The sequence below is a fragment of the Melospiza melodia genome, chromosome Z (assembly GCF_035770615.1).
Source record: "Melospiza melodia melodia isolate bMelMel2 chromosome Z, bMelMel2.pri, whole genome shotgun sequence".
In the NCBI taxonomy this organism is placed as follows: Eukaryota; Metazoa; Chordata; class Aves; order Passeriformes; family Passerellidae; genus Melospiza; species Melospiza melodia.
In genome coordinates, this window is record NC_086226.1 from 42025249 (window position 1) to 42043326 (window position 18078).

The following is an 18078-nucleotide window of genomic DNA, read 5'->3' on the forward strand; positions in this document are numbered from 1 at the left end:
TACCACTGTGCAAACAGTGAGTAATTTTATAGAGGTGAATGGGCTCAGTGCTTCTCAAGAAGACTTCCATAATGTAATTTGTGGTATATATTTAAAAGAAATTTGTTAAATTGAATCAAATTTTATTGGAGAGTTTTGCTTTCAGTTAAAGTGGGCATAACTGGGTTTAACATTAGTGACTAAATAGTTTCCATACAAAGATGTCTAAAACATTTAATCAATTAATTTTAAAAGTCAGTTTGGATTTGTTTTCTTAACTTCTCTGAAGCTCACTTGACTTGTATAAATTTAAATTTACAATCATATGCACCAAAAGGAATAAAAAGGTGGGATTTAAGACGTATATTTATGACAGAAAAAAGCCTCTTATACTATAGAAAGAGTACTATCAAAAAGCTCATAATCTGATAGCCTTTCTTATTTGGCTTGAGAGCACAGGGGCAGGAATCATCAACATTAACAAAACTAATGGCTTTGCCAGCATAAGCTACCTCCCTACTAGGATAATCAATCAAAGCACAACACCTCTGCAGCTATACTAGTAACTCTCTCATACTATAGATCTAATTTAAGGATGACAGAGAAAAGTTTCAAGCTACTGAACTGAAAATGTATTTAGTTTAACTTCCTGAACTCTGGAAAGCAAGGAGGAAGAAAGAACTATTTTAAAGTGACCTTTTAGAGTGTAATGCAATTGATACTCTCAGTATTCAAGTGTACTCAGAGGAAATGTTTGTCACCTTGTCTGTTTCATAAACAAGTCAAAGATTGCACTATAATATCTTCTATATTCCCCGGTGAGTGAAAATACATGTGGGCATGGGAGGCAAAATTTTTCAGAACCCAGAATAAATAACAATAAATAAATAAACACTCAGGGGTAGATTATTTATATGTAGCCATTGAGAGGACACTGTTACACAAAACTCCCAGATTAATATCATGACTGCTTGGTTGCTGTTGAACTACCTATCATGTGAAACACAGCTTTATTTAGCTACTGTGAAGTATACATCTCAGATTTTAGGCCTGGTGTTGAAGTCAACATAGGAAATGCATTTTTGTATATCTAAGGTAAACCTGGACCCTGAGCTCAGGCTGGAGCCAGAGGACATTGTAGAATGCTTCCACAGTTCCATGCAAACCAAGAGTAATACTTCTTTCTAGAAATTTATAATGCTAGCAGCATGAATCCATTCTTAAAGTGACTGTGAGATAAAGTCTTCCCACTCAGAAAGATGGAGAACTTGGGAAATTAGTCACCAAAGAGCTGTGAGGGAACACTAGAGTAGGGGCAGAATTGAGGAGTCCTTAGCTCCCAATGTGATATACACTGACACTGAAACCCGAGAGTTCAGCTGTACAACTCCCAGTGTCCATAATGGCCACATGAAATTATTTCTTCACCAGGTCCTAGAGGGCCCTTCTGCAGCCTCTCTCCTGCCGCTGAGGGGGCATGCAGGCATTCCCCCATGCAGCCCCAAGGAATCACCCTTCACAGCAGGCATTGTCAGGCACCTTATACTCACAGTATCTACAGCATTTATGTTAACATTCTTTTTAAACAGCTTTTCCATGGTATCCAAATTGTTCATTTTAGCAGCATGTTGAAATTCTCTCTCATCTGGCAGTACTGTGGGAAAACATGATAAAAACCCCCATATTATTAAAAAAGTAGCCATAACAAACATAAGGGATGATAATATTGTTTATACTTTCTGTTCTTTGTAGTGATTTAATGTTATGAGAATCACTTGCTTCTCGTCATCAAAGCATTTAATGACTAGGTTTTTCTCCTTTAGAGACATCTGGCTGATATTTCTAGTTTCAACTTTTAAGTGCAACTAAAGAGACACTTTTCACAACACAGATTACCAGAGCTGGCACTCACAGGAACAGTTTGTTTATGAAGCTCTTACTACCTAACTGCATCTCAAGTTACAGCATAGGCATAGTAGTAACTTCAACTACAAACTTTAGCATTTATTTCCTATTCTTTGAGAAATTTTCTGTTTTAAAACACACTACAAAAACACAAGCTACGTAAAGCAGTAACCAAACAGACATGACTGGAAAAACAAACCAAAACAAACAAAATCCACTTTTGATTTGAGACCTTCCTTTAATGTCTCAATCCGAAAATTAGCATCTGTTTGGTCAGCTGAGGTAGCAAGATATATTCAGTAACTCTGAAAAGTAAAATTCCAGTGTCTGACCTTCTTTAGCTGGAGGTGAGAATATTTTTCATGTTTATACTGTAATATTTCATTAATCACTTAAAAGAAAACAGTGTAGCAGTTACACCAGTTGCAAAAATGTTAGTACATACTTTTAATCCAATAGCATGTCACACTTAAAATCCAATTAGTTAGATGTCTTCTGTCTAGACTATTTTGGGCTGAAGGCCTCTTGTCCAATGATATCATCAAGGAGGCACCAGTCTATTGGACCAGGAACTACAGGAATTATCTATTCCTTAGAGCCCTCTCAGGCAAGTTCATCCTACCACATTATGTCTAAGTTCATCAATGGCTAATCAGGACGCAGCCTGAGGCACTATGACTGCAGAGCATGCTAAGGAAAATCAGTATAGCATTCACTTAATTTCATTTATATGTTCCCTGTGGCTATCATCTCAGGGAGAATAATCACATTTTTACTGTAGAAAATTAATTAGAAATTAAACTGGATACTTGCAAAAGTGTTTCCAGTTTCCCTAAGAAATTATCCAAGTGCCTCAAATAAAAGAATCATCCTTCCAAACTTCTCTGGGAATCACAGTCTATGTGTTATTCATATTACAACATGCAGGCACAAGGAAGGAAAATAAAAATAAAAAAAAGCATTTGCAAATAAAGATGCTCTCCTGGCATTTGTGACAAGGACCATAGCTAATAGCAAATCATCATTATGAACAGTGATCTTTAAAGAATAAATGCCTCAGTCCCAGTTTTCATAGTCATTACCTTAGGAAGTATCCAACAGAGCTTTCTACTAACTTGATTTCAAGCTCAGGTAAACCAATGGTCAAAGGATACCTTGCTCAAGGCAAATTTACGTCAAATGTAGAAAAAACTATACAGCACTAATTAGCAATTAATTACAATAAGGCCACAGTCATTCCTGCTGACCGCTGTCTTACATGAGGATGCAAAGATAGAAGCAGGACAATCAGGAACAACCCCAAGACTTTACTCAGCACTGCCTTCAAAAACAAGATAAAACTACGTTTCTTTACTGTATATGCATCAGCAAGGACAATTTTGCAGTTCTAACAAAAAATTAAGCGTTCTTTTCTCTCCTGTCCAGGAGCAATGTATTGGCCATGTGCTGCAAAAAAGACCTTTTCCTCTGTACATTATATTTCTTCAAAATCTCTCTCTTCACACTTAGTAATTCAGGAGTTGAGAACCATCACAATGTAGACACACAATGACTCTGATTTGTTGCCCAAACTTTTGCTGCTTTTGCAAATTTTTTTTTTCATGTATGGAATTACAGGAGTACAGAGCTGTCAGACTAAGCTTTATGGAAGCCTTCTGTCCAAGCAGGGGTCTCCAAGATTTAGCACTGCTCCTGTAACTAGGAATTACTCTATTTTCAAGTAACAGCAGCAATCAATTATCTATGTGTGACTGCCAGGTTTTTTAGGGGGTATTTTCTTTGGCACCATACAAAAAGTCTGGCTTATATAATAAATACATATATGTTTATATTGGACAATTTATTAGTTATATTCCATTTTTCTTTTGAGCTAACTGGAATTAGTACTTTGATTTCCTCTTCTGTTGTGATGTCCACAAGATGAATTCCACAACTATCTTAAAAAACACATGGCAAAACAACTCCTGAATTTGAATTGATTAAGGAGGTCCAAGGAGGTAAAATTTAAAAAATATCAACAATATTTGGATTCAAATGCCAATAAAAGTACTTTTATCCTATTATTTCTAAAAATGAAATAATCTATTTCATGATCTGGCAACATTTTCAAAGTTTTCTCTGGGTTTTCTTTTTACTGGAAGTAAAATTACTAGAGCAATGTTGGGATCTTGCTAAGTCACCAAGATTTTTTTTCTAAAATAGTAATTTTCCATTTCAAATAAATAATGGGAAAAACTACTTATTGACTCTAATGGCGATATTTCATTGGTTCTTTTCTTTTTCTGCACTCTTTACCAGCCTGGGAGCAAGAACCAGAGCCCAAGATGATGGCTCCCGGCTGTCGCACTGTGATCACAGAACTGTGGCGAAGCAGGGTTTGGCAAGTACCACTTAGTTTCCACAAATCACCTGTTTTCACTACCCATAGCTCACGCCAGAGCAGTCTGTTCTTTCACAGACTGGTGTGCAGGCTGAAGGCTGGAGACCCCATTGCTGGGTTGTGTTTCTGAGTGCAAGATCCTCTGATTTCTGTGTGCCTCCCAAAACTGGGTGATTGGCTGTGAAACTGGCAGCAGATGCTCAGCTCCAGGGACGTGACTAATACCAGCGAACCCTCTCAGAGCCGTTCAAAGGGGAAGTTAAAGCACGGGAGTGGGCAATTTGTAGGACTTGCCCCTGGGACCACCACGTGCCAAAGCCCAGCTCCCAATCCTATATCCACACATTTGCTGATATCTTTTACTACATGTACAACAGCTCATGTTAATCTTTGTCCTTTCCAACCCCCACCGCTCATTTTGTTCTCCCATCAAGGCAAAAAGCAGGTTTGGGTGGGTCCCAGCAGCCCTAAGAGAGGGCCTGGCTCGCTGCCTCCAGGGAAGGCAGGCAACGGTGGCGGTCCGGCCGCAGTGCTGCGCTGCGCTGTGCTGTGCTGGGCTCTGCTGTACAGTGCCGTGCTGGGCCGGGCCGTGCAGTGCTGTGCTGTGCTGCGCTATGCTGTGCAGCGCTGCCCCCCGGACCGCCTGGCCTGCAACCCCCGCGGACTCACGGCCCTCATGGCTCGCCGCCACGGCTCCCAGCGCGGCATCCTCCCCGGCGCGGAGCAGGCGGCTCAGGCCCTTCATTGCTGCCCGGAGCTCCTCTTCCTCCTCAGCCAAGGGAAGGGCCCCAGGCCGATGTGCCGAGGGAGGCGTCCTGCGTGAGAGGGCCCCGACAAACCGGTTCTCGGGAAGCCAGCGCACGCAGCCGGGCAAACACCGCCCTGCAGGCACACCTGCACAGCACCCCGCTGGAGCCAGGATACCGCCAAGCCAAGGGGCAGAGTTGTGGAGCAGCTTTAGGAGTTTGTTCTAAGAGAGATCAAGCACTCAATATACTGCATTTCTTGACAGTGGCTAAGCACCGAATGGGATCATCCTTTCCCCATCCAATCCCCCTCACGCCTTCCCTAGTGGCTAGCCTTATGTGCCAGGAGCCATCAGCACCCTCAAGCGCTCACATCAGACAAAAGGCAGTCCTGTTGCGCCAGACAACTTCTGAAAAGCCGTGTCATATGCACATGTGTACAGACACACAGAAATGTCACAGCTTGGATGGGATGCCTGGAGCCAAGTGGATTTATTACTAACTACTTGGTAGTCATGGAGTTCTCTATGCAGGTTGAAGACCATTTTGGGGAGTTATTCTCATGATTGTAACCAGTCTTCATTGGACGGGGGAGGGTGACCAACCCTGCACTCCCGCATGCTTCATACAACCTTAGGATGTGAGAGACTGAAGTGCTTCTGACATTAATTGGTGCATAATTATGCACTTGTGGTAGCAGTATTCATCCAATCACAAGACCCTTCAGGTAAATTTCAGGTAAAAACTGTTTGCATTTGCTTTTCTCAAAGTCCTGTCAAAATTAAAACACACATGCCCACAGGTTCAGATTTTGTGACCTGATATACTGAGACTCATCTAACCTACCTATTTCTCAACTTATCTTGATGTCCATTCTGACTTTGGTCTTTGGTATTTCCCTTTTGTGATTTTTCCAGAACAGGGCATTATTTTTTTTTTAAATGACTACCTTAAATTTTACTTTAAAAACAGCCTTTGATATTGCTATTTCAAAATAAATATAGGAAAAGTAGTTCCAAGAAAGCAGAACCACCAGTATTCAGCCTCACACAATTGTAGACACATTGGAGTTCCTTTGCTGTAATTTTTTTTTCTAAAATTACACAATCACGTTAATTTCCAAGATGTCTAACACCATATCTTTCCATAATAAAATTAATCTAAAAGACTCAATAGTTTGTAAATTTAATGAATTTGGATACAAAAACTATTTGCTCAGACTCTGCTTACCATAAATAAATAGATTTCACAGTTCTTATCTCCTTTAAACATTTTTGGTATAGAGAGGCTGTGATGTAAAAAAATCTTTACAATTGATACACTTCAGTCTGATAAGACAATTTCACCAACTGTACTTCCAGTAGGTGAATGTAACTCAGCTGAAAGAAAAAACAACCCTGGGAAAGTAAGTTCAGTGAGAAGAACAAGCCATAACTGATTTAGCCATAACTGAATCATGGAGGTTTCCTGTGAGTCAAATGTTCCAGCAATCTCTTAGAAGGAAGAAAGGTAGCTCTGTATTACTTATGGTAATACAGACTGTTTTCACTGTTAATGCTCCTTTTCAAAATGAGTGACAACAGACAACTACAGAGTGATTAGGTTAGCCTACAAAGCTGGCACCAAAGGATGCTCATACAGAGCATCAGTTACAGTAAAATCATAATTTTCAGTCATGAAACACCAGCTGCTAATTTCCAGTTCTAATTACTAATGCACAATACTATTTCACAGCGTATCCTGTGCTTAAATGTTATGTGTAGCAAGTTTAGCACATTCTCTAACCACTTCCTACAATCTTGACTCTTTCAGATGGCCTCCATAGACTGCAGACAGACTGACACAGAAACTTACAGAGCTGAAGAATCCAAAACAAAGTGCAGAGCGAGGAAGTACTGTAACATATTCCTCACTTGCCTTCACAGAGCTCTCACTCTGACAGGAAATCTGAGCACTTTCTTTAATACTTAAGATAACAAGAGTAATACATACAGAAATTATTAGAGCCAATATAAAATTAAAATGTAAGGTAAGACCAAGCATTGTGGAATGTATAGACTGTCTAAATTCCTTTCTTCAGAAATGGCAGAGAGAGTAACATTAAGGTCACAGAATCACTATCCTTTGTTACTCAACTAAAGGAGGAATTCAAGATTAAGTACTTACGTGCATACCTTAAATAAGGAGGTACTTACATCAGACAAGAAGTTGCATCTGGTGCTAACCTATGCACATGCTTCAGAACTATGGATATGGTAAGTGTGGAATGGCTGACATATGCGAAATCATTTAAAATTAATTAAAGACAGCTAAAAAGAAACTGTCACATATTAATAAAAACAGATTTTAATTTAAGATCAATTGAATAACACACAGAGTCACTGAGGAAAATGTAAAACAAAGACATTGGGTTATACAGTCTTCTCCACAAGAAACAAGAAGAAAAATTCTATCACAGAAATTGTTGACAATGCTTAATCATGAACTGAAGGTCTGCTTCAGATAAAAACAGTAATAAGTATGGTATCAAAAACTATAAGAAGTATGGAAAAAAAGGACTTTTAAACCAGTAAACACATACAACTTTGTATTTGGTTTGCATAATCAAACTTTGGTAGCAGGGGTGTTACAGGGGTGGCTTCTGTGAGAAGCTGCCAGAAGCCTCCTCCATATCCAGCAAAGGCAATTCCAGCCAGCTCTAGATAGACCTGCTGCTGGCCAAGACTAAGCCAAGCAGAAACAGCGGTAAGGTATCTCTGATAAGAGATTTGAGACAAAAAAAGATTATTGTAAAATTGTAATAGTGACCACAGAAGAGCGAGAGTGAGAATATGTGAGAGGAACAGCTCGGGACACACCAAGGTCACTGGAGAAGCTGGGACAGGGGGTGCTCCAGGCCCTGCAGCCCATGGTGAGACAGCTGTGCCTCTGCAGCCCATGGAGGTCAGGGGGTGCAGGGATTCACCTGCAGCCCATGGAGGAAACAGACCTATGCTGGAGCAGGTGGATGTCTGAGAGGGGACTGTGACCTCACGGGAAGCCCACACTGGAGCAGGGAGCTGCCGACCTGTGGAGAGAGGAGCCCATGCTGCAGCAGGTTTCCTGGTAGGACTTGTGACACCGTGGGGCACCCACACTGGAGCAGCCTCTCCTTGCAGGACTGCACCCCATGGAAGAGGGACACACACTGCAGCAGTTCACAGATCTGTTGCCCAAGCGATGGACTTATGTTGGAGAAGTTCATGGAGAACTGTCTCCCATGGGAGGGACCCCCTATGTTGGAGCAGGGGAAAGATTCCTCACTGTGAGCAGGAACAACATGCGAGGAGCTGACCATAACCTCCATTCCCTGTCTCTGTGTGCCACTGGGGGAGGAGGTACAGCTGGGAAGGAGAGACAATGTGGGAAAGGTGTTTTTAAGGTCTTACTTTTCTTCTCATTCTGCTCTCATTTTTTTAGTGATAAATTCAATTAATATCTCTAATGAGAGCCTGCTTGGCCCATGATGGTATTTGATGAGTGATCTCTCCTGCTCTCTGTCTCAACACGTGAACCCTTCACTGTATTTTCTCTCCCCTGTCCAGCTGCAGAGGTGAGTGAAAGAGCAGCTTTGGTGTCTGCCTGGCATCCAGTCAGGGTCAATGCACAATGGCACTGTAATAAATAATTTACAGTAACACACTGAGTTTTATTTTTACATTAATACTGACACATCCACAACCTTTTCATGACCACTAGGATAAGTCTATGACATTTCCCTTTTAAACAGATGGCAAGGCAACTTTTGAGGCTAAGACAACTAACTTATTTTTTTCAAGCACCTAAGAGTAGCTTACTTTTTGCTATGTAATGCTATGTAAAAAGAGACGTTTTAAAGATATACACACTGTGACAAGGTAATACTTAGATTCTACACTTTATTGAATCAGAGATACAAACTAAAAAAGGGATAGGTGTTCACTTTCTAAACAGCAGTTGGCAGACTTATGTTCCCTCAGTTGCTTTTATGTCTTTCCTATGAGAAGTTCCCATGCCTGTCAACAGAACGGCTCATGCTGAGTGCTCACTGACCCAGTTTGAAAAAGCTGACTGAGTCAATTTAAAGTTTGAACTAGTCCAGCTGATTTGGTCCAAAGAAGGTAAGGGAGCACTGACATGAATTCAAATGACAGAGCTGTGGGTACAGTGGCATCTGACAAACAGATAAGCAGGTAGAGATGGTGTAATCATTCCAGCAATTCTGGAAACAGGAAAGCATATTCTGAACTGAGCTTGAGCATCTAACACATAGCATGTATACATTTGTTTGATTAAAAAGCAAGGAAATCCCAATACAGTTGAACAGCAAAACAGATGCTTCTACAGCAGCCACTTCTTTAAAAGACCTTGCAGTTAAAAAAGCAATTTATATTTCCTACAGGGCTTGGCAATGTTTGTATAACTTCTAAGAAATATGTTATAATAAATTATTTGTCTGATAAATATTTAATTATAATAAAATGTCTTTAAACAATTTGGTGTAAACAGAAAAAAAATCTAAACAGAGCATTTAAAATATTTGCACTTAGATTTCTTTTTCCACATATGCACTCACAGAATACACTTTATTCAGCAATACAAAATAATTTAAAAGAGAAAGATAGCTAAACAATAAGAAAGTTCATTATCTTGTATTTGCATGTAATTCATTATTATTGCACCATGAAACCTTTTATTTAGAGGAAATTTAGTGCTACTCACTGGTAACAATTTCAAACTGTAAAAAGTTTTCAGTCCCTTTGAAAAGGCCAAAGATGAAACAGCATTTGTCTGAGTATCCTGGACGAATCCTCTCACTCAACAGATTTTTAAATATTTTTTAAATAAGTGAAGTCGTTGTATATCACACCATGACAAGTCCTTCAGATCTGGTCAATCAACTCTTACTGAAGTAATTTTCAGTAACAATGAGAGCTTGATAGTGCTCTAAGTTCTTGTTCTTATTCTGTGTAACTGGGAGACTAACACATTTTTGTGTCCACTACGAAGACAAACATTAGCTGAAATTGAGCAACTCAACTCCTCTTTGTTATCATACAGTTAATCTCACACTTTTATTTTACAATAGGGAAGATGGAAGTTCAGATGTGGGAAGAGGGCCTTCAGTAGGCACAGTGGAGCACCCTAGCTAATGATTCCTGTGTATACTAGGGAGCTAAATCAAAGTGCTACCAAATTCTGATTCTTGGAAACAAATGGAAATAAAAGTATTATTCTCCAAAGAAAAGAAAAAAAAAAGAAAAGAAAAAAGCCCCTTCATTTTACCTCTTCTTCTATCTCAGATATCATGTTCTTATTACATAGATATAGAATGGTTCCAAAACGACAGGCACCTGAATCCAGCCAATGCTAAATTAACTTGCAGTCATAAAACTCTATTAAATGCTTCATATAGAACACGTTGCTACACAATCATTTAAAAAACATTTTGATTGTATGTTTGGAATTGCTTGCCTTGGGTTTTTTAGATACTGACTGTGAAGCTGTTAGTCCAGACCTAGGGTTAAACAAAGGGAGGGGAAAAAAACAAACAGTAAGTGGTTAAAATATACAATGCATACCAACACAGATTTTACAACACTGAATATTTTTCTAGACTTCATTATTTTCAAACAAGTTGCATATTCAAACTTCCAAAAAACATTTACCTTTTTGTTCCTTGTGAAGGATTTGTGTATTGCTGTCCTTTGCTTAAACCTCCTTAAAAATAATTGAAAACAACCAAAATGAGTTACATAAAAAAAGAATGCTTCAGAAATTACATAAATGGAATAGCTTTTTTAAAAATTTAATCTGTCTCAAGAAGCAGAAAACATTATCTGCAACTTGAATACTGTACTTTATATTACCATTTTTCAAAGAGAAAACCAAAAAGCCTTTATGTTATTGAATTATAAGGGATTACTTTGAACCTCGTAATAGTTTTCAGAAATACTTCAGCATAACGTAGTTGATTTTCAAGGTGGTAGTTAAAAACCATGGTTTTAATTTTTTTATCCTGCAGGGGGCAAAAAAGAAACTTCACCTAAAGTAAGTCTTCCATTTAAATTAAAACATGTTTGCACATGTAATAGCAATACCACTTTGAAAATTTTCTTGTAAAATATTCTTATTTTAAGTCTTAATTGTATTCTGAAAATTCTAACACACTAGCCTTTTAATTTCCTTTTATAAGGTTCCCAAAATAGATCAGGGACTACTTTAGGCAGATACTTTACTACCTGCACTTGCACTCTGATCTGGCCAAAAATGAACTCTTTGTAAAAAGAGAAACTACTTCAGAAAACATGAATGATACTGCTGTGGCATGTTACAGATATTTTTTTAGCTATAAAACAGAATTGGAAGTTTCTTCCTTTAAGCTTTAGTTCTCATCTCTCTATTTTTGCCAGCACATGACGTAATGGAGCCTCTCTGTTAACTGAATCTGAAACAATACACGTTGAAGATGTTTTCATTGATCTTCACTTTAATATCAGTGGCCTCACAAACACCTTTCTGAATATGGTCAGGTGTAAGCAACATACAATTTCCAAAACTGAGCAATAATTGCTGTGTCACCTTTGTGGCAAATGGGGGGGCACTGACAAACTAACATCACATTCATAAATCTACTTTGTCATGAAAATAAATTTGACATTTTTTAAATAAAAATGTTCACTCCTATATAGGCCTTACTTAAATAAGCTTGTTGAGAAAAATTTCTAATGACCAAAAAGTTCAAAGTACACTACTGCTGAAGTATGTTAATTGCAAAAGCAGACAATTTGAATAATTAAGTATATCTAATGCATATACTTACCAGAGAAAATTCTGTTTGAGTTTTCCATATTATAAGTCTTAGTTGGAAAATCCTGTTTTTCTGTTAGCTCCTGGATAAGGCCTTTATTTAAGCAGATATCAACATGTCTGTTAAATGACATTAGATTGGTGGTTTTCTGTTCTGAATTACAAACTGGACAAACAAGAACACGGTCTTCTTTGACTTCAAAGAAACAGGATGAACTACTTCCTTCTGTATCTTCAGTCTTGTCAAAATGGTCTTCATTGTCTTGTGACATTCGTTTGGGGAAGACACACTGTTTCATACACACATTTCTAGCAATGTCACTGAGATTGTTAGGCTGTCGTTCTCTGGGAGATTTATCAGGTATTATCTGAGCAAATTTTTCTGTGCTATTGTCAGTAGAGCTGTCAGATACACTTGCAGACTGGTCTGTTCCTGATAATTGATATGTTTCATTTTTTTGACATTTATCAACCCACTCAGTTTTAAACTGTGGAAGAAAGTTAGATGTGTTTTCTCTTGAACTGTCATTCTTGGATATTTTCACAGTATCTTTAACACACATCCCATTGAGGCACTCATCAATGTGTCTATTAAATTCTTCCAAATTATTGCTGCTTTGTTTCTCAAAGCACACAGGACAGGTGAAGATCTTACAAACATTAGAGTTCTGTAAATCGGCATCTTTCTTTGTTTCTTCCACAATATTTGCTGATGATCTATCATCATGAAACAGCTGCTTACCTCTGCTTTCATTTGGAGAAATATTCTCACTGTTTAGTTGTCTTGCTGCTCGCTTTTGATCAAAAAAACTCCCTCTATGAGTTGCTTCTGAATTTTTTGTGAAATACTCTTGGTTGGACTTCTCTGGCTGAAGCCTAAGGTAACCAATTTCTTTTCCTGATTTTAAGAAACTTGTAATGCTTTTTTGTTGGTATTTCTTTTCTTCTTCAGTTAGAAATCCTGATACTCGTACACCTAATGATGAAAAAGAAACTTATAATAACAATTCTATGAAAGATTGATACTAACTCCTAATTAACACCTTTTGAGGCATACATTCACTCAATGAAGACAAAATTTATCTCAAAAACGATGCTAGACTACCTCCAAACACATCACAATGTCAATACAATTTTATCAGACACAAGCACTAGTCCAACCATATTATTAATTTTAGTATTATTAATTATTATTAATTTTAGTACTCTGAAGCTTTAACTCATTGCATTATAACAATGAGTTATATTTATTTATAATATTTATAATATTTATAATAATTACAATGTTTATAATAATTTATAAATACAGTTACAAAGAATTCAGTTTAAAGGTTTTTGCATGAACTTCACCCATCAAAACATATTTTTCTGCAGCACTTTCTAATATCTCAGACAAGTAAATTTTATATACCAGTCAATGTTTCAAGCAGAATGCAGAAGCACCTGAAACATATGTCTTAGGGTCAAAACACAGAGTTTACTGTTGTCAGAAATGTTTGCATCTCCTGCAGAACACTGCGCTGTAAGCACTTCTGCTGATGTGGTGCAAAGAAGACTTAAAAGCTCTTTTAAAGCAGCAGAATTAATCCCTGCTATGACTCAAGTTTCTACTGTCAAGATGATCTGATTGTTGTTGCAATAAAAATATACAGCCTCAATTAGTAAAGCTTCCTAAGTCCCCGTTCAGCACTCATTATTAGAACTGCCTAAGTTACTTGCTCAGCACAGATCTGTTTCACTTTGCAAAAATTAGGGTAATAGAAAAAGGACAAATGCATTAATACCAGTTTTACTTTTAAAGCATGGTGTGTTATTTCAAAACACTATCAGATTTCCTAACTCTGAAAATGAAGAATGAATTTGAAATATCTTACCCATAAGTCTTATCCGTAGAGGCTGAGGAGCAACACTTTCAATTTCTGTTCCTAACAAATCTTTAGCAACAGTAAATATTTCCTCCTCAGTAGAAACAGAAGACAGCACAGTTGAAGCTCTGGTTTTAACTTCGAAATTCACATTCTTAAGCTTCAATGTAACAGTTTTACCCTAGGAAAAAGTATGATTTAAAAAAAGGTTTAAAATGTATGTCATATATGGCACGGAAACAATTATTATGTAGCATCTATGCAAAGGTTCTTAAACCAGAGTCAAGTATGCTTATAGTCACTGTATGCTTATCTGTGCACAGCAAGGGGTGCTCCCAAGTATCTGTCTGCAAAATTCTGTACTTGCCCCTAAATTCTGTACTTGCCCATAAATTTCTGCCAAAGTTGAATTCTCTGAACTGGGTAATTTGACTGCAGTTCTCAGCAGACCACCTGCCACTAGTGCATGTTCAGTTGAGTTCATGTTTTGGCTACAGACACAACTTCTACCCCATCTAAAAAAATATATTTCCTCATATGGAAATTTTCAGTGCCAGATATCCTAACAATGAAGAACACAAAAGTGATACCCCATTACAGATTCATGGAAAACTTACTTCCTCCTGCACAGTGCTATCACAACCACACACATCATTTGTGTTTGGCGCAGATATTTCCCTGGCAGCACCCCTCAAACAATTTGTGTGATTTATAATGTCTATCCAAATGTAAATAACTAGCACTCTCTTTGGTGCTTTTGTAAGCTTATCCCTTCGTCCTCCTTAGCTGATCATCTCCCTTTCAACCTGTCATCTTTTGAGACAATCTTTTAAGGCTGAAGAAGACTAACAACAATTATTTTAGGTCTTAAATGTAATCCCTTGCTTTACCATAAGACCTTCAAAGAAAATATTTACTTTTTCCAAGTAAAAAACAGGTATCTAGGGAGAAAGAATAAAGGGATTATTTCTACTATTGATGCTATTGAATGGTGTGAATAACTTGTCAGCAAGTTCGGCACTAGTCAAGTTCTTAAACTAAAAAACTGGCTATTGATGGGATCCTGTATGTATACAGGAGAGAAACAGTGTTTTAAATACACAATTGTTACACAATCAACCAAAGCATGGCTTATGGACAATCAACTCTATTATTCACTTTGTCCCTTACAAACATTGCTTTTGGTATAAAATGTTTACATGCCAAACAACTTGATTAATTTTTCATATTTCAGAACTCGATTTAATTTTTATCGTACACATATTGCTAGACAGCCACTCGCACAACAACAAAATGCTGCCTAAGTCATCCTAAACATCTCCAAATTAAAGAATGAAGACTTCTGAAGATAGACTGCGTGGTATGACGCTGCTGAAAGCATTTATACTAAAGCTGCATAGAATTGTTGGAGTGCAAAGCATCTTTTTCCAAGTAACTTGAATAATATAAATACCTTAAGTCCCTCTTTTTGTAACTCTTGAGCAAGGTCTCTGCAGAGCTCTCGACACAAACTGTACTGGTCTTCTGCTGTGTTAATTTCACTGAATGTTCTAAGACAAAAAAATATGATCTTGTTCAGTATGAATCTTATAGTATGTTCAGTGTCTGCAATCTAGAAGTATTTTTTTCTACAGTTAAACAACACTAGAATCAGAAGAATGCTATATAGGTTAAAATTCTTACTTCAAGGCACAATGATTATTAATAGGAATATTTTGTTTGCAAAATGTTTGAAACGCCCTTCAAATAATGAAACAATTTGGTTTCAATTTTTCATGCAATATTTGAAAATGATTCAAATTTAATGTCATTGATGCGTAAGTATTTGCAAGACAGAATATTAACAGCAAGTGAATTCATAGAGACAGCCAAGTTATTTGTATTTAATCTCATTTCTACACACAGTATAACATCAGAAGAAAGCCAGGAGCTGGAAGTCAACATCAGAGCCAAGTATCAGAAATAAATAATGCAGATGCTAAGAAAAAGATGTCAACTAGGATAATTATGTCTAGCCTCAGAGAAGGAAAAGCTATCTTTCTGCCAAAAATGTTGCCAGCTGTCTTTGCTAGAGCTTCTTAGGACAGAAATTACAGTGTTATCTATTTGTTGTACATTTGCTTTTCAGTAATAACATCACTGGAAAAGGAACCTTCCATTGTTTCAAGAGAAATGGAAAGCAAATCTTATAGACAATTCAGGCTTTGGAAAGGTCTCACAGATACACTGTTCCATGTCAAGCTTTATATTTAGAAATGTAAGGTCAATAAAATTACAGTGGATTTTGCATCTCTAAGCTATAGTCAGTTTCACCTGACTGTACTGAAAAGACATCCTCTATTATGATTCACATTCCTCTAAGAAAGTTTGCACGCTGTCAAACGCATAGGCCAAGTATTTCACTGTGGGTCCTACACCGCTATCCAAGGAATAACTCATGCTATTCAGACAACACTGCAGTGATTGAGAAGTTGTAAAAGTCCAAGGCTTGAAAAGGACAGGATAGAGAGAATGCTGTTTCAGGGTTGTCATTTCCCCCATATAAACTAGTTTCATGATCTCAGAAGCCTGTAGACATTTCTGGTCTAAAACCATTCCCTTTGAGGAAAAAAAGAAAGGAAAAAAGCAATACAGAAAGATACTATGCAGATGTCCAAAGTATCTGTCTGATTGCAAGGCAGCACAACACTAAAGCCATAAATTTTTCAGCTGTGGTGGTACGAAAACCATATTGGGCTTATTTAAGCTGCTCACAGCTATTAAGTCACAAAATGACAGAACTAAGTATCTTTTCTTACCACCTTTTCTAAGAAAACACATGATGATAGGGATAATTATTACAGTGCTTTGCAGATTCTCCTGGCAGAACTCATTTTTTAAAAATTAACTACCTTCTTAAGGAACTTTACTCTGGTAAAACTTTAGTTAGGAAATACATGTGACTGCAGACTACTACACTGATATTGACATTGAGCTTAAACAGATAAAAAATTTTCAAGCCCGTATATATTTCCACCTTATCTTATGGTTTAAAGATCACTTTGATGCAATAAAGGCACTAGCAGAATTGGATGATAAGAGAATACTCAAACTGACAAAAATACCTCCATGGAGTTCTGGAGCTAAGGACAAAAAATAATTCATGCTTGAATCTGATTTAGTGAGCTTGTTTTATATGTGCATTTTTAAATAGAAATAAAACAAAATTATATGACTAATAAAAGTATACATTACTTGGTATTTAGTGCTTCCAATGGTTAATGTAATTACTTCAATATTAAAGAAGCGTACCTTTCAGTGCTCATACTTTTTCTTTCTCCATCCCTTTAAAGAGAGAAAAGTTTATTATACTTTCTTGATATAGAAATCTTTTCAATAAACTCAGAGTCAACCAATAATGCTCAAATAACTAACAGCAGTCTTTTCTATAAAGTCTGGATGTTAAATTTTTCTACAAATCTTGTACATCAAGTTTAATCAAGTGCAAAAAGCAGAATTAAAAAAAATAATGTAGATTAAGTAAAAACATAGATCAAACATAGACGTCTTTTTTAAATAAAAAAGTCTAAAAACCAAACAGATAAAAAAGTCCCTCAGAACTCACCTATTATGTCAGAGAGAGTCTGATTCAAAAAGAAAACAAACTACAAATCCTATGCTGTCTTAGCTATAACTACGAAGCATGGCTATTAAAATCCCACACATACATGTATATTTGAATATTTCCTTTATCTGAGGATCTGAGGAAATATTCTGCCTTCAGTCTAAAAGATTGTTCAGCTTAAAGTTGACGTATTAAAGCTTTTTCTGCTTGTTGCTTTCTTTCTTCTTAGTGCTAATTGAGTATCCTTTAACAACTTTCTGCACATAAGGAAATGCCTCAGAGCAATTTCAGGTCATTCTTCTGTTTTCAAGTATTGGAAATAACAAATTTGGTATTGCCATATTTTCTTAAAAGAAGGTAGTCAGACACAATAAGATGAACTATTTACTGAAGATCCAGGTTTTAATATTTTAAGTGGTTGTTTTCTCTACTAAAATCACTGAAATCAATTTTTGGTGCTGACAAAAAAAAAATCTTAGACATTAAAACCCCTAACGTTTGAAATGCTCCTTTTTTTCAAAATGCCCTGGGAGAAATCCCAGGCTGTAAAACATCTAACTAGGGTGAATAAGAAGAAAGACTGCACCAATTATTAAAAGACTATCCAAGGTCTGTTTATATATTAACAGAAAAAATATTTTGAAAATTGTGTCTTATCTTTTATCAAGTCACCTTCACCAAGTCAGTCTTATCGCATATTTTCAAAAATGTTTTTATACTCTGAATAAAAAAAAAACCAACACAAAAATTTGTGCTAGCACATTACTGGGC

At 37.0% G+C, this 18078-nt stretch overlaps 2 protein-coding genes across 9 annotated transcripts in view; both read right to left on the reverse strand.

The window, feature by feature from the left end:
• ANKDD1B (ankyrin repeat and death domain containing 1B) overlaps positions 1-5061 on the reverse strand; it is a 27508-nt gene extending 22447 nt beyond the window's left edge. For 2 of the 3 annotated variants that reach the window (XM_063180536.1, XM_063180535.1), the window contains exons 1-2: positions 4934-5061; positions 1530-1633 (exon numbers count right to left, since the gene is read on the reverse strand). In XM_063180536.1, coding sequence (XP_063036606.1) covers positions 1530-1633; positions 4934-5009 — 180 coding nt within the window. In that variant the 5' untranslated portion in view covers positions 5010-5061. Of the gene's footprint in view, positions 1-1529; positions 1692-4933 lie in introns of those variants that run through there. The other variant, XM_063180537.1, reaches the window with a different exon arrangement.
• A 3849-nt stretch (positions 5062-8910) lies between these two features.
• POLK (DNA polymerase kappa) overlaps positions 8911-18078 on the reverse strand; it is a 33602-nt gene continuing 24434 nt past the window's right edge. For all 6 annotated transcript variants that reach the window (XM_063180525.1, XM_063180526.1, XM_063180524.1 and 3 more), the window contains 6 exons: positions 16995-17027; positions 15157-15253; positions 13713-13884; positions 11852-12814; positions 10698-10749; positions 8911-10546 (listed from right to left, as the gene is read on the reverse strand). In XM_063180525.1, the coding sequence (XP_063036595.1) occupies positions 10462-10546; positions 10698-10749; positions 11852-12814; positions 13713-13884; positions 15157-15253; positions 16995-17027 (1402 nt within the window). In that variant the 3' untranslated portion in view covers positions 8911-10461. The remainder of the gene's footprint in view (positions 10547-10697; positions 10750-11851; positions 12815-13712; positions 13885-15156; positions 15254-16994; positions 17028-18078) is intronic.